We start from the raw sequence: 23835 nt of genomic DNA, 5'->3' as shown, positions 1-23835 counted from the left end.
TGGAAAAAATATAAAAAAATTATATGGGAAAAAACTGTTGCAATCCACAATGTTTTCAATGAAAAAATTACAAAGCTAAATTCTTAACCTACTTAATATTTTAAAAAATAAAATCAACAAAGAAAATTTTGGAAACAATTATAAAAAAACAAAAGGAAAAAAAAATATACAGGGAAACACTATAGTAATCTATAGTGTTTCATGAGGAAACATATAGTTGTAATTCTCAATCAGCTCAATATTAAAAATAATAAAATCGATAAAGATAATTTTGAAAAAAATCATAAAAAAATCATGTGGGGAAACACTGTAGCAATCCATAGTGTTTTAAAGAAAAAAAATACGAAGTTAAATTCTCAACCAGCTCAATATGAAAAAAAAATTGATAAAGACAATTCTGGAAAAAAATCATAAAAAATAAAAAAAACATGTGGAGAAACACTGTAGCAATCAACAGTGTTTTAAAGAAAAAAACTACAAAGCTAAATTGTCAACCAGCTCCATATTAAAAAAAATGAAATCAACAAAAACAATTCCAAAAAAAAACACAAAAAATAAAATAAAAAAAAGACAATTTTGGAAAAAAAAGCAAAAACAAAATGAAAAAAAATGGAAAGAAAAACTTGTGAGGAAAGTTAAAATTAAATTCTCAACCAGCTCAATATTAAAAAAAAATTGACGAAGATAATTTTAAAAAAACATGTGGGCAAACACTGTAGCAAAACAAAAACCATGTGGGGAAATATTGTAACAATTCATAGTGTTTTAAAGAAAAAATCTACGAAGCAAATTCTCAACCAGCTCAATATAAAAATAAAATCGATAAAAATTATTTTGAAAAAAAAGAAATACATTCATAAAAAAACCATGTAGGGAAATATTGTAGTAATCCATAATGTTTTAAAGGAAAAAATTATATTACTAAATTCTCAACTATTTCAATATTAAAAAAAATCATAATTTTGAAAAAAAACATAAAAAAAAACAAAAGAAGAAGACAATCTTGAGGAAAAAAAGAAAAAAAAACATGCAAAGCCTGAAAAAATATGAGGGAAAAAAAATATGGGGGAAAAAAAGGAAAATAAACGAAAAAAAACACAAAAAAAAATAAAAAAAAATGAGAAAACAAAAAAAAATCAAAACAGAAAAAAAAAACACTTGAAGAAGCTATAATATTTTTCCATGTGTTTTAGAATATTTGTTAATAGTAAAGAAGTGGTAGAGATATCAGATAAGGGGAGGGATATACCAAAGGCAGCCAACACTGATTATCGCTATTCTGTACAGGAAATCAATCCCGAGATGATGTTTGTCAATCCAATTTCAATAGATCAACCAAAAGGGGCGAGTTTTGCTGTAGAAGATGAGCACTTAGTCAAATGGGCTAACTGGGAATTTCACCTTAAACCCGACTCTATAGCTGGTGTGATCATTTCTCGGGCTAAGGTCCGGGACCCAGATAGTGGGGAGACAAGGAATGTGATGTATAAAGGGTATACTAGTGAGTTGTTTGTGCCTGGACCCCATTGATGCATGGTATTTTAAGACGTATATGGATGCGGGTGAATACGGGTTTGGGTTGTAGGCCATGCCACTTGACCCGCTTAATGATTGTCCTAGGAATGCCTATTACATGGACGGTGTGTTCGCCGCTGGTGATGGAACTCCATATGTCTGATCACATATGGTTTGCGTGTTCGAGAGTTATGCCGGTGATATTGGATGGCGGCGCTCGGAGAGTCCAATTAAGGGTATGGAGGTAAGAAGGTTTGGATCCGAGAATTTAATTTATTTCAAACATAGTGTCTCATCATTTTTATATAAATTAACTAACTAAACCAGTATAGTTATCAGACACTGATCAATCCAATAGATTATTGGATAACCTTTTTAATCAAAGTTTTATTTAGATAGAGTTTGATTTAAAAATGGTTTGGAAGTGAATCCTATCAAACCATGTTAATCTGTTTACTTGATTTTTTTTCTTCCCTCTCCCGTTTGTCGTTTGCTTTCTGTTGTTTTGGCAGATTAGAGAAGTTAGACCGAAGGTGACGCTAGTGGTTAGAATGGCAACATCGGTTGTGAACTATGATTATATAGTTGACTGGGACCTGGGAGTTCCAAACTGATGGACTAATCAGAATCAAGGTTAGGGGCCACTTTCAATGTCTTTCTTTCCTGCGATGAGGGCATCCTATTTCCTGTTCTTTGAAATAATATTGTATACATAAGAAGTCCACTTTAGAATTTTCACATATGTTAGGGAAAAACATCTTTCAGTGGTCGGAGTTTTTCTTGATCATCATGCAACCGCTACCACTAGTTGTAGGATGTCACGTTTGAACTTCTATTTGCCATTATGCAATCATAACAACTGTGCTAAGTATGTAATTGGGCACAGGTTGGACTCAGTGGTATTTTGATGCTGAAAGGCACCTCTTACGTGAACACGAACCAAGTTCCGGGTCAACAAAATCTCCATGGCACCCTTTTGTCGGAAAACGTAATAGGCATTGTACAGGATCATAATGGCGAAGTCAGAAATTTTTTAATTAATTTTTTTTTAAAATAATTATTAACTTAACTTTAATTAATTTTTAAAGTTACCAATAAAATTTTAATTTAAATATATTATCTAAAATATTAAAAAATAAATTTAAAAGTATATAAAATTAAAATGAAAGTAAAAATAAACTCATTATTGAAGTTATATCCTTTGATATTTTGTAAAATATAATTCATCTATAATTAAATCTAAATCGATATTGTAACAACTTTCCAACCAGGATAAAATAACAATTTCATGTCAATTGAAAAATAAAGTAATTAAATTTCTCCCTTCTCAATTCCTCCTTCCTTCACTTGATTCTTTCTTAAATTAATGTTTTATAAGTTACACTTTGTAAATTTATAAGGTTATTTTCTTATTTTTTTTTATTTTCTTTCTTTGAATTTTTTTTTAATGTTTTTCCCTTACTTTTCTCTCTTTATCTCTCGCCTTTTCTTTTTTTTTTTTTGCCTATTATGCTTCTGCCCAGTCGGCAACATATAAAAGGAAGAAAAAATTGTTTTGTTTTATTTTTTTAATGGCAAATAATCATTTTATTTGTTAACACTATCAAGCTCCGTTCATCTTAAAATTTTAACCAGATTTTATTCAATATATTTTAAGATTCCTCGTAAAATTTCAGCTCAATCTGATGGTCGGATTGGAAACTACGTCCAATAATATAAAACTGGTCAAATTGTGTTTTTTTATTAAATTTCTGAATTTCTCTAAAAATTCTGAAATTTTAACTCAAGTTAAAGCATCATATTAAAATACTCTATAAAAATTATCAGAATTTTTTTGATAACTCTATCAAGAATTATGAAATTTTTTATATTAAACTAATAAAAAATTATCAATAAAATCTTGACTTGCACTATAACTCACCTAAGCCTTTAACATGCCTCCGCACTTGCCATGACCACTACATCACATCCCTTGACATGGACATAGATGGCTCTGATAATTCCTTTGTAAAGATAAACATTCAAAAGCAACGGACCTCTCCCGGAGAATCACCGAGGAGGAGCTACTTAAAAGCTACAAGAAATGTGGCAAAGACAGAAAAGGATGCACAGATTCAGCTCAAACTTTATGACCCATCCGAGTTCCATGTGGCTAACCCGATGAAAAGGAATCGGGTTGGAAACCCCGTTGGGTACAAGTTGGTTCCCGGTGGCCCGGCTGCTAGCTTGCTAGATCATGACGATCCCCCCCAAAAACGTGGTGCATTTACAAATAACCAAATATGGGTCACTCCATATAACCAGAGCGAGCAATGGGCTGGTGAGTTATTTGTTTACCAGAGTCAAGGTGAAGACACTCTTGCAGTGTGGTCTGAGAGGTATGGATTTCCACTCAAATAAAAAATCAAAATATTACTCCTGCCATTAATTTTTGTCATCCTTGGAGATCTCCAGTTTTCCAACATTTCCAACTTGTGGATTTCTTTTTTTTTTTTTAACAACCATGTTGATTTTTCGTTTCTTTTTTTCAGGGACCGTCCAATTGAGAACAAGGACATTGTATTGTGGTACGCATTAGGCTTCCATCACGTACCATGCCAAGAGGACTTCCCTATCATGCCAGCCGTATCATCGAGTTTTGATCTGAAGCCCGTCAATTTCTTTGAGAGCAACCCAATTCTCCGGATCCCACCTAACGTTGAAAAACATTTGCCTGTTTGCAAGCCTGCTGCTTCGGCTTGAACAGCTAATTGCAGCTCTTCTATCTGCATATACATACAGTAGCACAGTAAAAACCTTGAGATCAATAATGTAGATGAATGCTTCAGAATAACACGCAAAAAAAAAAGAAGAAAAAAAGAGAGAGACGGCGATGGATAAAAAAGTGTATAATTGTTTTTTTAAAAAATAGTTGAATTAATAGTCATTGGATGAAAGTGAAAATAAAAATAAAATAGGTGATGGTTTTGAATTTCATATAAAAAGTTGATCTCACATCCTTTTTAATTTATATGTAAATGGTCCCTTTAATTTTTAGAAATTTAATTTTGATATCAAAATTTATAATCTAGATTTTTCACTCCTTCCTTGTGAGAGGACAAAGAAAAAACGGTCAAATTATTTTTTTGTACACCCAATTATTTTTTTCTACTGTTATTATCCCTCGTTAGATATTATTTTTTTTTAAAATAATTCAAATGATATCTAAAATATTCTAGCCATTAGATCAAACAGTAAATAAATCTAATCCTTTAATTTAGTCTAATCTAAACAAGGCTTATTACGCTAAATCATTGATCCACACTCGTATGTTTATATTAATGAAATCCCTTACAGCTTGTCCGGAATATAATTAATAATCTATTCCAATTCTTATATTTAAAACAAAATCTAAAACCACGTAATTGAATTGAATTATAATATTTATAATACATATAAAAATAAAATCTTAAATACATATAATTAATAATCTATTCCAATTCTTGTATTAGCTACTCGCAAGTTGCAAGTTGCAAGTTGCAATGCATGAATATCTGGAATCCTGGTGATTCCTTGCCACGGAATGATTCTGATCCATCCACGACGATGGATTCCAAGAACATGACATCAAAATGTCGGTATCGGTACATTACTGTTGCTTAAGGAGTAACTAATGCGTATTTTATTAGTTATTCTCTGGGTGACACTTTAAGAAAATATCGTTGAGTATCTGTCATGCCATTTGATTTTTTCTTTCTGATATGCAGCGTTTGCATGTTCTTCATTGTCAATCTTGACAGCTTTGTTTTGATAATGTGATATGTGTGGCTCTGTGCATTCTGGCAGCTTTGTTTTGATCAAGGTTGTCAATTTCGTTTTATTTTTGTTTTGTTCTGTTTGGAATGGCCAAAACATTTCATACCAATTCAAAAAACAGAACAAAACGGAACAAATTTCATCTTATTTTAAATCTCGGTCCGTTCCGGATTTTTCAGCTAAATTCCGCCCGAAACGTTCCGGTTTCATTCCACATGTTCCGTTCCGCTCTTAAAAAGCCAATGAATCAAATTGAACCTTGCTCAATTTCATTAATTAAACCACCTGATTATAAAAAGCTCTTTTTCATTACTATTTTCAATAGTAATGATATTAATAATAATATTGAAAATTATTATTACTATTTTCATTAACAATGATATTAATTTTTTAAAATTAGATTTATCACTAATATATATGGTTTATATTCATGTTGTTTTTTTTCATGTTTATACTTTGTAGGAATTTGAGCAAAACAAGGGATGCTTTAGATTCCATTAGCCACTTCATAACATTGACCTAACTTTATATTTAAATATTTTTATTAAAATATTTTACTTTTATAATATTTTGATATTTTGTTTAAGTTGAATTACTTTAAGTTAAAGATCTATTTAATCTTGACTATTTAGAAATATTTTAAATTTTGAAATTATATTTGTTTGGCATTGTGTTTGTATTGCATAGTTTATAATTAATTTATTTTGAATTTGAATTATGTTTGTTGAATATATATATATATATATATATATGAACAGTACAACCCCGAAACAGCACGCCGAAACACTCCGAAACTGAAACATTCCATTTCAATTGAAAAAACAAAATACCTACCGAAATGGAATTGACAATCTTGGTTTTGATAACGTGAGGCTCATGCATTTTTTTTGCGATATCAGCTACATTAATTGTTTCCATCAGAAATGAGAAATGTTGATTGGTAAAAAAAAAAAAAAACCTGATTACAATGGAAAAAAATCACCCGCAAATTCAGGTGTAAACTGTATTTTATAAAAATTTAATTTTTTTATTTAAAATTAATTTATTTTTATATATTTTGAATTATTTTTATATGTTTATTTTAAAAATATTTTTTAAAATAAAAAATATTATTTTAATATATTATAATATAAAAAACATTTTAAAAAACAATAAATTAATACTTTTAATAAGAAACGTCAGCTCCACGGCTAATGAAAATGACCTCTTGGTATCAATCAAGATTTGAAAGTAGAAGCACAGCACATTGATACGTGACAAGAAATGTACTTTTACCTGCTCTAGGTTATGTTTGGAAAGAGGGTTGTTATTGTGTTTTTAAAAATTTAAATTTGTTTTTTTTTATTAAAATTTAATATGGTTTATATGTTTTGAATTGTTTTAATATGCTAATGTTAAAAATAATTTTTAAAAAATAAAAAAATATCATTAATATATATTTTAATATAAAAAATTATTTAAAAAGCATTTATAATTACACTGCCAAAAACACATGAAACTAAAACGGCAGATTCTCTCGGATCTTAACAAGCATGAAGATGCTGCAACATCAATTACGATGGACCAACTCAAAGCCATGATATTGGTATGACTGCTTTAATTTCTTCTTCTTCTTCTTCTTTTTTTAAAAAAATTCTTCTACTTTAATTATTCAGTTCTTATTTATTTATACTTTTAAAGCCAATGCAATGTATGTTTCTAGATCTTACTGGTAGATAAAACTAAAGTATCATTTCTTGGGAACATTGAGTCACTCGTGAATCTGTCTTGGAAACATATGCACCTACAAGCATCAGCAATGTCCAAGACCAGTACCTTAACATAGCATCAGCCCCATTCAAATCATAGAGTTAATTATGGCTAGCTACCAAACTTATAATATATATATATATATATATATATATATATAAAATTCTATAAAGTAAAAAAATTATCTAATTTTTAATTAATTTAATATTTATTTAGTGGTGATTATTTTTTATTCGGTTTGGTTTTTATAAAAAAAAATAACCAAATCGATTTTTTTTATAAAAAACCAAAATAGACCGGTTTCGGTTCGGTTCGGTTTTTTAGACAAAAACAGGTTCAAACCGGTTTGGATTGGTTTTTTCGGTATGACTTGGTTTTTTTCTGGTTTTTTCGGTTTGGTTTTTCAGTTTCAGGCTTATAAAACCAAAATCGAATTGAACCGGTCAGTTTTTTTAAATTTTAATCGGTTTTTTTTCACGGTTTGGATTTTTCAGTTATTTTTTTTCCGGTTTTGTTGATTTAATTATTTTTTTATTTTTTTCTAACCCGTACATCTATCTATCTTAACTTTTAGTTTTTTAATATGTCAATGTTATTTTTTTTAATATATTACCCTTCATGGGTTATCTTAATATAAATTGATAAAATTCAATAAAATACAAACATTCGGTAGGCAGAGGCAACACGTAGGACATCGACAAGATTTTTTTTAGCCAATTGGCACAGAGAACTCTCTGAAGTCTGAACCTCCCATATTTTAGAGCTTTTACCTTTCCGTTTCTGATCTCTGTAAGAAGAGACCATGAAAACTCCTCCACTTCTTCGTTTAACCTTCATCTTATTCTTAATTATACTTCTTTTAACATGTTCATGGTACTCTTTAAACCTGCCGGTCTTCTCTGATCCACCTCAATCAACCTCATGGCCGTGCAACTCGAAGAGCAGAGTCTGTGCTCACTTGGGCTCGGTTTTGGAGACCGGAATTCACAAACCCAGAGACCACATGGAAGATTTCCCTCACCATCCCTTAGACCCACTAACCATGCAAGAAATCTACAAGGTGCGGACCATTCTCTCAACCTATCCACCGTTATTGCCTTCTTTCCCAGCTATTCACTCACTATCGCTTGAGGAGCCTCACAAGGATTTGGTATTGAAGTGGAAAGAAGGTGATCCTCTCCCTCCCAGGAAAGCCCTTGTGATTGCACTGTTGAATGGTCAGTCTCATGTGCTCTCTGTTGACTTGGATTCGGGCCTGGTCACAAGCAACAAAGTCAACCATGGCTCAGGTTACCCGATGTTAACGATGAACGATATTTCGGTGGCAATCCAAGTGGCTCTCTCTCACAAGGAGTTGAACAAGTCTACCATCAATCGTGGGATCTCACTATCGGATTTAACGTGCATCACTCCATCAGCAGGGTGGTTTGGGCCTAATGAGGAAGGAAGGAGGATCATAAAGGTCCAATGCTTCTCAAACCAAGGCACACCCAATTTCTACATGAGACCACTTGAAGGGCTGACCATGACAGTGGACATTGACAAGAAAGAGGTAGTGAAATTCACTGACACAGGCGGAGGAATTCCTGTCCCTAAAGGTACCGATACTGATTACCGATTCAAGGCCCAGAAAGAGCCACCCAAGATGAAGCCCATAAATCCAATATCAATCGAGCAACCATTAGGGCCTAGCTTTACAATTGAAGATGGGCACATAGTGAAATGGGCTAACTGGGAGTTCCATCTGAAGGCTGACCAGCGAGCTGGCATTGTGATTTCACGAGCCATGGTTAGCGACTCAGAGACCGGGGTCCCTAGGAGTGTCATGTACAAAGGATTCTCTTCAGAGTTATTTGTGCCTTACATGGATCCTGACGAGAATTGGTACTTCAAGTCATATATGGATGCTGGTGAATTTGGTATGGGAGCGACGGCGTTGTCACTTGTGCCTCTAAATGATTGTCCCAGGCACTCTTATTACATGGATGGAATATTTGTGTCATGGGATGGGAAACCATATGTTCAGCCGAGCATAATTTGTGTGTTCGAACGTTATGCTGGCGATATTAGTTGGCGGCACTCGGAGATCCCGGTCAATGGTTTCAATGTAAGTGACATAAACATTATTGTTGATGCCCATACATTTCTGTGTTTTTTTTTTGTGTATTTCCCTAAATAACAAGCATAAGGAACAAATGAAATGTCATGAAATGAGACGTGAAAAATCTCTATATGCTTGATGGGCTTACTTAACTGCCTTCCCATTCATAAAAAAAATCGCGAGAAATTTTTTTTATTTTGGGTATTAAATAAATATATAAATTTTTTAAAAGATAAATTATTAATTTATGTATATGAATTTTTAAAGTTAACAATAAAGTTTTAATTGAAATACACTACCCAAAATATTAAAAAATAAAGTTGTAAGTATATAAAATTAAAGTAAAAATAAAAATAAATTCACTATTAAAGTTATATCCTTCAATGTTTTGTGGATATAATACATCTATAATCAAATCTGAATTGATATTGTAGCAACCCCTCAACCAGGATAAAATAACAATCTCATGTCAACTGAAAAACAAAGTAATTAAATTTTTTTCTCTCTCAATTCCTCATTCCTTCACTTGATTCTTCCTTAGATTAGTATTTTATAAGTTGGACTTTGTAAATTTACAAGGTTATTCTCTCACTTTTCTTTTTTTTTCTTTGGATTTTTTTTATGTTTTCCCCTTACTTTTCTCTCTTTCTCTCTCGCCTTTTTTTTTCCTTTTTCTATTATACTTCTGCCTAGTCGGCAACATATAAAAGGAAGGAAGAACTGGTTTGTTTTATTTTTTAATGACAAATAATCATTTTACTCTTAATAAGTCGTTTTACTTTTATTTGATGATTTTTTTTTGTTAGCAATACCAAACTCTTTTCATCCTAAAATTCGAACCAATTTTTATTCAATATATTTTAAGATCTCTAGTAAAATTTCAGCTCAATCTGATGGTCGAAGTGAAAATGACACCTAATAACATAAAACTGATCAAATTGTGATTTTTTTTATCAAATTTTTGAATTTCTCCAAAAATTCTGAAATTTTAACTCAAGCTAAAACATTATATTAGAAGGTTCCATGTAAATTTTTAGAATTTTTTGATACCTCAATTAAAAATTACAAATTTTCTTTACATAAAATTAATTAAAAAATATTGATAAAATCTTAACTAGGCTAGAATCAATCCGAGCCCATACATGCCTCAACCCTTGCCTCCAGGTATTTAGCCAAATCGAGATATATATATATATACGAATACTAGTTCCAATGCGATATCCACTATTGTCTATTGTGCCCATGATTTTACATCTTATTGCTACATTCTTGCTCAAGGTTGCGCTTAAAAGGAAACTATATATGCCTTTTCAAACACTGGGATTTTTTCAGATTAGAGAGGCAAGACCAAAGGTGTCACTCGTGGCTCGAATGGCAGCGTCGGTGGGGAACTATGACTACATATTTGACTGGGAATTTCAAACTGATGGTTTGATCCATGTTGCGGTAAATCTTATGCACATATACTTCAGTTTTGTCTCTCTTTTTTGGTGCTTGAAAATAATACACTGATGGATTGATGGCACTCAGTCCATTCCATGATCAGTGAATATTGATAAAATCTAGGAAGTGTGTAAATGGGCGTGTTTATTAAGCCATTAGTTTTATCCCTGTTCCTTATAAAAATGTTCTACACTCACGCTAACCACATTATTCAAAGCAGGTTTCTCTTTCAGGGATGCTGATGGTGAAAGGCACTCCACATCAAACTGCGGATCAAATACCTAACCAAGAAGCAGCTTCAGGCCCTTTAATCTCGGAAAATCTCATCGGTGTTGTCCATGATCACTTCATTACCTTCCATCTTGACATGGATATTGATGACACTAATAACACATTTGTTAAGGTTAATTTAGTTAAGGAGGAGACCTTGCCAGGTCAATCACCGAGGAAAAGCTACTTGAAAGCAAAACGAAACACAGCGAAAACAGAGGATGATGCACGAATTAAGCTTAAGCTGTATGAACCTTCAGAATTTCATGTTATTAACCCTTCAAGACGGTCCAGGTTGGGGAATCCAGCTGGGTACAAAATCGTCCCCGGCGGGAATGCAGCTAGCTTGCTCGATCACCTTGATCCTCCACAACTAAGAAGTGCTTTCACAAACAATCAGGTATTCATGCCACGACAATGTGAATATGACACTTTATTTCAGTGTTTTTTTTGTTTCTTAAAAAAATTGTCTGCTAGATATGGGTGACACCTTATAATCGGAATGAACAATGGGCTGGTGGACTCTTCACGTATCAGAGCAAAGGAGACGACACCCTTGCTGCGTGGTCTAAAAGGTAATACAGAGGAAACTCTGCCCACCCATGCAAATGAACCCTTCCTTGCACGGCATATCTGCTCCATTGCATTATAAATTAAAAGAGAACTGCCATCTTTTGCAAGAGCTTTTACTGTTGATCTAAAGCTACAAATTTAACTAATTAAATAGAGGACTTGCTTTCATGGCCAGCAGGAACCGAGCAATTGAGAATAAAGATATTGTGTTGTGGTACACCCTGGGATTCCATCACATACCGTGCCAAGAGGATTTTCCTGTAATGCCAACCGTGTCATCGAGCTTTGAGCTAAAGCCCGTCAATTTCTTCGAAAGCAGTCCAATTCTAAAGGCAGCACCCATGTTTGAGAAGGACCTGCCAGTTTGCAGGCCAGCTACCTCTTCTTAATCAGTTGTCGTTTGCTGCATTTATCCCTTTCTATTTCACGTGAATATGTAATGAAACATATCTGAGTGTGTCGATGCATGAACTCTCAAACTTGTATTAATTAAGTGAAATTTGAAAAAAAGATGTGCGACTTGTTTAGATTAATTTTTTTTAATATTTTTAGATGTCTTTGATGTAATAAAAATAAATTTTATAAAATAATAAAAAATATTATTTTAATATTTTTCTAAATAAAAAATATGTTAAAAAAAATCTCTATTTTACTCTTAGATTGTGTTTGTTTTCTGTAAAATAGTTTCCAGAAAATCACTTTCCAAACTTTCCTATGTTTATTTGCCAATAGAAATGTTGGTCTACGGAAAACACTTTCATGTCAAAGGAAAATTTGGCTTGATTTCCAGAAAAATATTTTCCTTTTATTTTGAGCGGAAAACACTTTCTAGAAGTTGTGAAAAATTTAAAAATATCATATTATTCACGGATTATGTCAAATTTGCTCCTCAAACTTTTGATTGCTATATATTTTGTTTGAATCTTTTTTTTCTTTTCAAATTCATCCCTTAAGAATTAATTTAATTTGATTTTTATATTAAGTTTGGTACTTATTTTTATAATTGTTATTTACTTTTCACTTATCATTTTTTAAATTGAAAATTTTTATCTATCAAATTTGGTCCTCATTCTTTTGATTGTTATTTATTTTATTTAAAATAATTTATAAAATTTTAATTATTATTATTTTAATTTCATCATCTTTTAATTTTTTTATCTGTTAGATTTGATATTTTGATTATTATTTATTTTATTTGAGATAATTTATAAAATTATATTTTTTTTAATTCTATTTTCATTCAACTTTTTAATTTGTAAGATTTGCTCCTTATTATTTTAATAAACTTAAAAAAAATATTAATAAGCTATTTTATAACTCATTTTTCATAATATAACCAAATACTGTAAAGTATTTTACAACTTACTTTCTATGATACTACCAAATATTAAAAAATAATTTATTTTTTCAAAATTTACTTCTCAAAAAAACTACTTTTCAAAAAAATAAACTACTTTCCTCCCAAAAAAAAAAAAAACCCTTAAATACACTGCATAAAAGCTACAGCGATTCGCATTTATGATGCGAACTTTTTAATCGGAGAAATAAGGATGTCTGGTATAAATTATAAATAACTCGCAAGTTGCAAGTTGCAAGTTGCAATGCATGAATATCTGGAATCCTGGTGATTCCTTGCCACGGAATGATTCTGATCCATCCACGACGATGGATTCCAAGAACATGACATCAAAATGTCGGTATCGGTACATTACTTTTTTTAAAAAAAAACAATTGTTTATTATATCGGTGAGATTCCATTGTTTTTCGCCTCCCCCCACGAGAACTACTGAAAGAATTAATTGATACCTCATAAGAATTTCTATATATTTAGATTGCTTAATTAACGAAGCATGTTATGGATAAAAATTATTCTCTCTACAAAACAAAAACTACGAAACATTATTATGATGCTTCACTATTCATCTATAAACATATAATGAAGCAACTCAATTTTTTTCAAACCACCCCCTTTTTAAATTCTACCTTCCAAACTTTTTCCTTCCAATTTTATTATTTATTATTTTATTAATTTTAAATTAATCATCATAGTTTATTTTAGTTTTTTAATGAGATTATCTTAATCTCAAATAAATATCCCAATAATTAATTGATATTAAACACATCCTGAAAATTGAGTCAGGTCATGAGGTTTCATGGTTGACCATCAAGTTTGTTTTAATAATAATTCCAAATTGTTTATTCTTTTTAATTCCATCTTCCTATTATCTTTCTTTCAATTGAATTCTTTTGGACCTTTTTTATTAATCTAATCTTTTAATATTTAGTTGATTTTGAATTGATATTCATAATTTATTTTAAATTATTTTCTATGAGATAATTGTATTTCCATACAAACATCCGATATTTGATTGATGCTCAATTTTGTAAACGTCTATTTTTGTTATCATATCATCAAGTAAAAAAAATTTGAAAAAAAAATTTGTTAAACTTAAAGGAGTTCATGATCCAGTTTGCGGATTTAGTAGGTTAAACTGCGAAGTCTGAGGTGATCTAATATGTCGTTGTCTCAATATTAAAAGAAAAGATGTTGTCTTGATTTTTTTTTAAAAAACATAACCATATTTTTTTCTAGTCATTTGTGAAATGATCCGAGTAACCAAGATTAACTTATCAAACCCACAACCTATATCATAAGATTAAGATAACTCTATAGAAAATAAATTAAAATAAATTATGAAATCCAACCCCCAATCAACTTATATTTTTAGTTTGTTTTCTACAAGGTTATCTCAATCTTATGACTCAGGTCATGAGTTTGGAAAGTTAATCCGTGTTAGCTCATGTTATTTTTTGTATTTTTTTAAGCAAACTAAAAATATAGCATTGAAAGATGAAATTGAAAAAAAAATCAATTAAAAAAATACAAAAAATAACATGAGCTAACACGGATTAACTTTCCAAACTCATGACCTGAGTCATAAGATTGAGATAACCTTATAGAAAGCAAACTAAAAAAACAATTCTAGTCAACATGTCAAACTCGTAACTCGGGTCATGAGACCAGAATAAATTGATATAAAGCAAACTGAAATAAATGATGAAGCTCAATTCCATTCAACTCATTATTGAATGATGATATTGAAAAAAAAACTCAATCTAAAAACAAAGAAATAGTAAAATGACCCAAGTCAACTTAATAACCCATAAAATTCATGACCCGGGTCATGAGATAAAGATAACCTTACAGAAAACAAACTGAAACAAATCAGAAAGCCTGATTCTTAATTAATCTAATATTGAAGGATGAAATTAAAAAAAAATAATTTTTTAAAAAATAAAAAATCTCAATTCAATCAGGTTAATCCATCAAACTTTTAACACATGTTATGAAATTAGAATAACCAAGTAGAAAACAATTCCTATAGAAAAACACCATTTATTTTAGTTTTTTTTTTGTTAATATTAGTCATGGTTATTCAAAGCATTCCTCTTGTTATTTTCTCTTGTTTCTAGATCTATAGATCCTATATGAGTCTAAACTTCAGTTTAAAAGAAAAAATGAAAATGAAAACAACGAAAAATAGATCTCAATATTCATTGTACTTTTCTGCTAAAAAGGGAACATTCTTTAAAAAAAAAACAGTGGACACCATAAAAAAAAAAAGTAGAAGGATGAAGAGAGAGTATAGTGGGAAAATGAAGAGTAATATTAAAAAAATATACAATTATTCACAAAATAATTGTTAATATTAACATAAAAAACTCAAATATAGTTAAAAAAATAGAGCATAATTGGATTTCTTTAAATATTATTTTAATAAATTTATTTAAGAGAATTTTATTCTAAAATCTTAAGAAAAAAAAAGTTAAGGACTATTTAACAAAAATGTCATGGACACCTAGGCTTGGAAGGACGGACTCGTGTGCCTGGTCTAAGTGAAAAGCCTTGGCCCATTCAATTAAAACAAAAGGGTAAAAATACAAGCAATACATCGTCCCTCCTTTTTATTTTAATAGAATGTACAACAATTCATTTTCTAATTATTTTTTTGATGACTTTTTCTATTCTTTCAACATCTAGGAATCAAAACATAATAAAAATAAAGTTTATGACGAAACTGTAAAAACCTAAAAGAACAAGGACCGAGTAATGCTAAAACTAAAACTTGCAGGACCAAATTGATTTTTTCCATGTCTTTTGAGTAATATAAATGAAAAATGCTATGTTTTTATGTTGATTTTGGCCCTTCATCTTTCAATTGTTTTTAACAAGAACTAAAATTTTATTTTGTAAAATTGATATTAAACGTTAGAATATTCTATGCCATTTTTTATATGTAAAGAGCATACAAATCAAAATTGATCCTAATATATAAAACAATATCGACATTAATTACCAGGATCGAGTTGAAAAGAAATAAAATTTAATGATCATAAATAAAAACTCACGGACAAAAAAGAGAAAAATTAACTAGGAATGATAAAAGATAAATAAACAGCAAAATGTGAGATAAGCCCCACATTTAATTATTGGTTAAACTCTTTTTGTCGCCTAAATGCACGGTACTTGTCATCCTTTTGTCGCCTTTCAATTCTCAGATACCACTGAAGTTTATTTTTAATTTCTCGGTTTTTGTATTTTTTTTTAATGTAGATTCTCTTAGCTGTTCATGTCCACTCCTTCCTCTTTATATCACACACTCTTCCACTCTCTCACAAAACAACAAATTAACAGTAAATAACCAGAAACCAAAATAAGAGATGGAATCAAGAAATTTTCTCCGTTTCCTCTTTATCTTTCTTAGTGTATCTCTTGTCTTGTTCTTCACATGGGTTCATCTCCCCTATGCTCCACAACCAAACTCCACCACTGACCTCCTCGATTGCTCCACCAACTCTCCCTGGTGCACCTCCAAGAACCGCTTTCAGCCCATCAATAAACCATCCACCGCCGATAACATCCTCGAGAAACCACCAAATCCCAAGCACCACAACCACGAATCAGACACTCCCCATCATCCTCTGGACCCCTTAACAATCTCAGAGATCAACAAAGTCCGTACAATCCTAAAATCGCACACCCTTTTCAAGTCATCATCTCCCTGTGCTTTCCACTCTATAGTCTTGGAAGAACCAGATAAAACACTTGTCCTTAAATGGAAAAAAGGAGACTCCATGTTACCAAGAAAAGCAGCCGTGGTCGCACGCGTGGCTGGCAAATCATACGTGTTAACGGTGGATATAAGTACTGGCGAGGTGGCTGTACAAGAAAATGGTTCTCGCTCAGGTTACCCCACCATGACAATAGAGGACATGACATCATCGACATGGGCCCCGCTATCGAACGCTGATTTCAACCGTACAATCATCGAGCGTGGAGTTGAGCTTCAGGACCTTGCATGCTTGCCGATCTCTTTAGGTTGGTTTGGTGAAAATGAAGAGAACAGGAGATTGATTAAGGTGCAGTGCTACTCCATGAAGGGCACTGCAAACTTTTACATGAGACCAATAGAAGGGCTGACTGTTTTGCTTGATATGGATAGTAAAGAAGTGGTGGAGATATCAGATAAGGGGAGGGATATACCTATACCAAAGGCAGCCAACACTGATTATCGCTATTCTGTACAGGAAATCAATCCCGAGGTGATGTTTGTCAATCCAATTTCAATAGAGCAACCAAAAGGGCCGAGTTTTACGGTAGAAGATGAGCACCTGGTCAAATGGGCTAACTGGGAATTTCATCTTAAACCCGATCCTAGAGCTGGTGTGATAATTTCTCGGGCTAAGATCCGGGACCCAGATAGTGGGGAGATGAGGAATGTGATGTATAAAGGGTATACTAGTGAGTTGTTTGTGCCTTACATGGACCCCACTGATGCATGGTATTTTAAGACGTATATGGATGCGGGTGAATATGGGTTTGGGTTGCAGGCCATGCCACTTGACCCACTTAATGATTGTCCTAGGAATGCTTATTACATGGATGGTGTGTTTGCCGCTGGCGATGGAACTCCATATGTCCGATCACATATGGTTTGTGTGTTCGAGAGTTACGCAGGTGATATTGGATGGCGGCACTCGGAGAGTCCAATTACGGGTATGGAGGTAAGAAGGTTTGGATCCGAGAATTTAATTTATTTCAAACATAGTCTCTCATCATTTTTATATAAATTAACTAACTAAATCATTACAGTTACCAGAAACTGACCAATCCAATAAATTAGTGGATAACCTTTTAAATCAAAGTTCTATTTAGATAAAGTTTGATTTAAAAATGATTTGGAAGTAAATCCTATCAAACCATGTTAAAATGATTACTCGAGTTGAATTTTATTTTAAATTAATTTCAGCATACTAGGTTAAATTTTTTAATTTTTTTTTATCTAAAATGATATTATTTGGATTGAGACAGTAAATTTCCTATTTTAACATGGAAGATTTAAGTTATTACCTTGCCCAAGTAATTAAATCGTCGTACGTGTAGACGTGTTACTGAGCTGTCGACTTTATTTTTTTTCTTCCCTCTCCCGTTTGTCGTTTGTTTTATGTTGTTTTGGCAGATTAGAGAAGTTAGACCGAAGGTGACGCTAGTGGTTAGAATGGCAGCATCGGTTGCGAACTATGATTATATAGTTGATTGGGAGTTCCAAACTGATGGGCTAATCAGAATCAAGGTTAGTGGCCACTTTCAATGTCTTTCTTTCCTGCGATGAGGACATCCTATTTCCTGTTCTTTGAAATAATATTGTATATGTAAGGAGTCCACTTTAGAATTTCCTACATATGTTCGGCAAAAACAGCTTTCAGTTGTCGGAGTTTTTCTTGATCATCATGCGACTGTCTACTACTAGTTGGAGGATGTCACGTTTGAACTTCTATTTGTCATTATGCAATCATAACAACTGCTAATCAAGAAAGAATGTAATTAATTGGGCACAGGTTGGACTTAGTGGTATTTTGATGGTGAAAGGCACCTCATACGTGAACACGAACCAAGTTCCGGGTCAACAAAATCTCTATGGCACCCTATTGTCAGAAAACGTAATCGGCGTTATACATGACCACTACATCACATTTTACCTTGACATGGACATAGATGGCTCTGATAATTCCTTTGTAAATGTAAACATTCAAAAGCAACGGACCTCACCTGGAGAATCACCGAGGAGGAGCTACTTAAAAGCTATAAGAAATGTGGCAAAGACAGAAAAGGATGCACAGATTCAGCTTAAGCTTTATGACCCATCCGAGTTCCACGTGGTTAACCCGATGAAAAGGACTCGGGTTGGAAACCCCGTTGGGTACAAGTTGGTTCCCGGTGGCACGGCTGCTAGCTTGCTAGATCATGACGATCCTCCCCAAAAACGTGGTGCATTTACAAATAACCAAATATGGGTCACTCCATATAACCAGAGCGAGCAATGGGCTGGTGGGTTATTTGTTTACCAGAGTCAAGGTGAAGACACTCTTGCAGTGTGGTCTGAGAGGTATGGATTTCCACTCAAATAAAAAATCAAAATATTACTCCTTGGAGATCTCCATGTTGATTTTTCATTTCTTTTTTTCAGGGATCGTCCAATTGAGAACAAGGACATTGTATTGTGGTACACATTAGGCTTCCATCACGTACCGTGCCAAGAGGACTTCCCTATCATGCCAACCGTATCATCGAGTTTTGATCTGAAGCCCGTCAATTTCTTTGAGAGCAACCCAATTCTCCGTATCCCACCTAACGTTGAAAAAGATTTGCCTGTTTGCAAGCCTGCTGCTTCGGCTTGAACAGCTAATTGCAGCTCTTCTATCTGCATATATATGCAGTAGCAGAGTAAAAACCTTGAGATCAATAATGTAGATGAATGCTTCAGAATAACACGCAAAAAAAGAAGAAGAAAAAAAGAGAGACGGCGATGGATTAAGCACTGTTTTATGACCACTTTATGGTTACGATCGAGGCTAGGTCAGATGGTACTGCACAAAACACTAGGCATTGTGGCATTTTCTGTGTAGCAATTTTAATGTGCACTCTTTTATGAATCAATGAATCAATGTGGATTAAAATAGTTGATTTTTCTTAAATTTTTAATTTGATTATCAAGTTTTTTTTATAGCACAATTAAGCTTTTTTAAATTCAAATTAATATTTAATTGCATAATTTTTTTTAAAAGGAATAGTTGGATCGATGGATAATGGATCAAAATAAAAATGATGATAAAATAAGTAGTGATAAAATATTTATTTTGATCTCCTATCTGTTTTGATTTATAAGTGATCGATTCTTTTAGTTTTTAAAAAATTAATTTTGATATCAAAGTTTATTTTTCTAATTTTCTAGTCCTTTCTTGTGAGAGTATAGAGAGAGGATTGTTAGACTCTGGCGTAGAGAGAAAATGTTATTGTTTACATCTATTTCGACCACTAAAATAGTTGAAATTGGTGTCAATGGATTCCATTCGGTGAGATGAGTTTTATAGTGATTGTTTTCAACTTTGATATTGCCTAAAAAAACAGATTTAAGTTGAAGATAAGAAAATTTATCCGATTTGTTTTTGTGATTTGAGTCCCTTTTTGGGCTTATTGGATTGCTAGATTGGTTTTTATATATTCTAGGATTGATTTTTGGGTTTAAATGAGTTGAAAAATAGATTTGTTGGGTTAAAAACCAATAGCCTTGATTTTCCCACCATCAAAGTGGTGGCCAGAATTTGGCTGGAAGACGACGCGTCATCTATCTTATCGAGTGATGTGTTGTATGTCTATTTTTTTTCTAGAAAATAAAAAAGGATATATAGGTCATTCATCCCTTTAAATGAGAGAAAAAACAAGCCCGAATGTCTGGGCCTAAGTGTAAATGCCTACGGGCCTTAGTTGTTCCTTCTAAAGGCCTATTATATTGGGTCATAAGCTAGCGATGCTGGGCTTTTTCATTTTACCTTTTTTTACTATAAATATACGAAGAAAAAAACTCGTTTGATTCTATGACATGAATCATAAATTTGAAATGTTAAGCAACAACATCCGGTCTATTTATTTTAATGTGTTTTTTTTTAAAAAATATAATTTCATCGTTTTGTAATTGATGATATTTTGTTATTTAACTTAAAATTAAAAAAATATATAATTTCACCATTTGTTATCAACAATTCACTTTTGCTATCTCAGTCTCACATGCCTATCATGGTTCTTTTCTCTTGGAAAAAAATATTACATACAAAAAAAACTTGCACTTTATTATCACATAAAACTGTTAAATGAAAAATAATCTATAGAATAAAAACATTATTGAATCCAATGATGTGTATGATTTGTATCGAGAGTTTGGTTGGTTGAATCAAATTTATTTTTTAAAAAAAATTTGTTTTTTTTACTATTTTTATTCTTCAACATTAAATTTATTCGAGATTTATCTTTTAACTTTTTTTTCCAAGATTATTCCCGCAACTTTCGCATGTCAACTTAGAATGACCCAAGTTAATCTAATGTGTTTTTTTTAATGTTAAATAAAAATATCGTTTGATATACAACTAATTTTAAATTTATACTTATTTTTTTTAAGAACAAAATACTTAAGTAATATCTAGATTTTTTTTTGTTTGGATTTTTTTTTACTCTAACCCTCGGTGTAGCATGTGCTGGCTAGTTTCAAATTATCTTTGTGATCAATTTTACTTTAATTTAATTTAATTAAAAATATTAAAATCATTCACAAAGGTTAAGTAGCGTTTTCTTGTAAAAAAAATGTTAAAAATGATTGGCTATGAAATATTATTAACAAATACTCTAAAACGCCTAGGTTTTTAACTGTAACAGTTTTTTTTTTACTTTTGTTTCTTCTTTTTTTTTACATGTTTTTTTTCCTTTTTTTTGACCCAAAATTGACTTCTTATTTTTTTTTTTCAAAATTTTTTTTGCTAATTTTTTTAAATATTGAACTAGTTGAAAATTTAACTATGTTTTTTTTTTTAAAAAAAAAACATTGGGGATTACTATAATATTCTTATACATTGTTTTTTTTCTTTTCATGATTTTTTTTTTCAAAATGATCTTTGTAGATTTTTTTTTATATTAAGTTGGTTGAGAATTTATCTTTGTAGTTTTTTTTAAAAAAAACAATACGAATTGCTACAATGTTTCCCCTATATAGTTTTTGTTTTGCTGCAATGTTTCCCCACATATTTTTTTAAAAATTATCTTTAAAGAATTTATTTTTTTTAATATTGAGCTGACTGATAATCTAGTTTTAGCTTTCCCCACATCTTTTTTTTATTTGTTTTTCTTTTTTTTCAAAATTGTCATTTTTTACATATTTTCTTTTTTTTTGTTTTGTTTTTTTCAGAATTATTTTTGTTGATTTTTTTTACTATTGAGCTGGTTGAAATTTTAGTTTTTTAGTTTTTTTCTTTAAAACACCATAGCTTTCCCCACGTGCTTTTTTTGTTCACTTTTGTTTCCCTTTTTTACATTTTTTTTACCCAATATTGATTGTTTTTTTTAAAATAGTTTTTGTGGGTTTTTTTTTAATATATTAAGCTGGTTGAGAACTTAACTTTGTAGCTTTTTTTTTTAAAAAAATACTATGGATTGCTACAGTGTTTTCCTTACATAGTTTTTGTTTGGCTGCAATGTTTCCCCCACATGTTTCTTTTTTAAATTATCTTCATCGAATTTATTTTTTCAATATTGAGTTGATTGAGAATTTAGTTTTAGCTTTAGCTTTCCCCACTTTTTTTTTTGTTTTTTTAAATTTTTCCAAAAATTTTCTTTCTTCTTTATATATATATATTTTTCATAATTATTTTTGTTGATTTTATTTTTTTACTATTGAGCTGATTGATAATTTAGTTTTTTAATTTTTTTCTTTAAAACACTAGATTGCTACATTGTTTCTCTACATGGTTTTTTATTAAACTTTTTCATAATTATCTTTATCGATTTTATTTTTTTCATATTAAGCTGATTGAGAATTTAGCTTTGTAGTTATTTAAAATACTGTAGATTGCTACAATGTTTTTCCACATGATTTTTGCCTTGCTACAGTGTTTCCCCACATGTTTTTGTCAAATTTATTTTTTTCATACTGAGCTGGTTGACAATTTAGCTTTTTTTTCCATAAAACATCGTTGATTGCTACAATATTTTCCCATATGAGTTTTTTTATGTTTTTTTTAAATTGTCTTTGTCGTTTTTATTGCTTTTAATAATGAGCTGGTTAAAAATTATATTTGTAGATTTTCTTATGAAACACTATAGATTGTTATAGTGTTTCCCTGCGTGTTTTTTTTCTTTCATTTTTTTTATATTTGTCAAAATTATCTTTGTTGATTTTTTTTTAATATTGAGCTGGTTGAGAATTATAATTGTACATTTCCTCACAAAACACTATAGATTGCTACAGTGTTTTCTTAAATGATTTTAATATTGAGCTGGTTGAAAATTTAGCTTTAACTTTCCCTACATGTTTTTTTTTCCATTTTTTTATTATTTGCTTTTTGCTTTTTTTTCTTCCAAAATTGTCAACTTCTTTTTTTCATTTTTTTTCATAATTGTTTTTATCAATTTTGTTTTTTTAATATTGAGCTGGTTGAGAATATAACTTTATAGTTTTTTCTTTTAAAATATTGTGGATAATAACAATTTTTTTTTATTTTTTTTCATAAATCCATGATAATATATAAATATACCACAAGCCTGTGTTATCGCGCGGACATGTCACTTAGTAAGAAACTTTAAAACACGTGAGGAAAGCACTGTAACTTTCCCCACGCAACCTTTTTTTTTTTTTCGTTCCCTACATAACCTTTTTGTTTTTTTCCACATAGTTATTATTATATTATATCTATTACGGAGGTTGAAAAGTGAAGTTTGGTTTTGTACCAGGTCATGGTGATATGCTTGATAAAAGTTAGCTTTTCCAATGTTTTATTATTTTCCCCTGTTTTTTTGTCTTCCATTTTTTTTCCTTTTTTTTCGAAAATTTAGTTCTTTTTTTTTTCATTTTTATATTTTTTTAAAATTATCTTTGCTAATTTTTAAAAATATTGAATTGATTGAGAATTTAGCTTTGTAGTTTTTTTAAAAAAACACTATGGATTGCTACAATGTTTCTTTCATATGGATTGCTACAATGTTGAGAATTTCGCTTCGTAGTTTTTTTAAAATAAATATTATGGATTACTACAGTGTTCCCTCGCATGGTTTTTTTTTTAACGATTTGTTTTGTTTTTTTCAGAATGATCTTTATCAATTTTTTTTATATTGAACTGATTAAGAATTTAAATTTGTAATTCTTTAAAATATTGTGGATTGCTATAGTGTTTCCCCACATGATTTTTTCCTTGCTACAGTGTTTCTTCATATGTCTTTTTTTATCTATTTTTTTTCAAAATTATCTTTATCGAATTTTTTTTTCATACTGAACTGGTTGAAAATT

General features: G+C 30.9%; 2 protein-coding genes and 1 pseudogene across 4 annotated transcripts; all 3 read left to right on the top strand.

The window, feature by feature from the left end:
• The first annotated feature begins 1182 nt into the window (after nucleotides 1–1182).
• LOC133681918 (amine oxidase [copper-containing] gamma 1-like) lies at nucleotides 1183–4285 on the top strand (annotated as a pseudogene).
• A 3438-nt stretch (nucleotides 4286–7723) lies between these two features.
• Nucleotides 7724–11973, top strand: LOC133676577 (amine oxidase [copper-containing] gamma 1-like). 2 transcript variants are annotated; one of them, XM_062098270.1, is made up of 5 exons: nucleotides 7724–9166; nucleotides 10493–10606; nucleotides 10824–11273; nucleotides 11351–11448; nucleotides 11622–11973. In XM_062098270.1, the coding sequence occupies exons 1-5, from the start codon at nucleotides 7862–7864 to the stop codon at nucleotides 11833–11835; spliced, it is 2181 nt and encodes a 726-aa protein (XP_061954254.1). In that variant the 5' UTR covers nucleotides 7724–7861; the 3' UTR covers nucleotides 11836–11973. The 2 variants fall into 2 exon arrangements, with proteins under 2 accessions (XP_061954254.1, XP_061954261.1); XM_062098277.1 differs by having other exon boundaries at nucleotides 7725–9166; nucleotides 11625–11973.
• Nucleotides 11974–16108: 4135 nt separating this feature from the next.
• LOC133676593 (amine oxidase [copper-containing] gamma 1-like) lies at nucleotides 16109–19445 on the top strand. Of its 2 annotated transcripts, none has more exons than XM_062098297.1 (4): nucleotides 16109–17512; nucleotides 17905–18081; nucleotides 18347–18894; nucleotides 18976–19445. In XM_062098297.1, exons 1-4 carry the CDS (start codon nucleotides 16169–16171, stop codon nucleotides 19184–19186), a joined length of 2280 nt encoding a protein of 759 aa, XP_061954281.1. In that variant the 5' UTR covers nucleotides 16109–16168; the 3' UTR covers nucleotides 19187–19445. The 2 variants fall into 2 exon arrangements, with proteins under 2 accessions (XP_061954281.1, XP_061954272.1); XM_062098288.1 differs by having other exon boundaries at nucleotides 16110–17512; nucleotides 17968–18081.
• Nucleotides 19446–23835: the final 4390 nt, after the last annotated feature.

This window comes from Populus nigra, chromosome 1 (assembly GCF_951802175.1).
Source record: "Populus nigra chromosome 1, ddPopNigr1.1, whole genome shotgun sequence".
Taxonomy (NCBI): domain Eukaryota; kingdom Viridiplantae; phylum Streptophyta; class Magnoliopsida; order Malpighiales; family Salicaceae; genus Populus; species Populus nigra.
The sequence above is the reverse complement of the archived record's forward strand: the minus strand, read 5'-3'. Positions and strand labels throughout refer to the sequence as shown.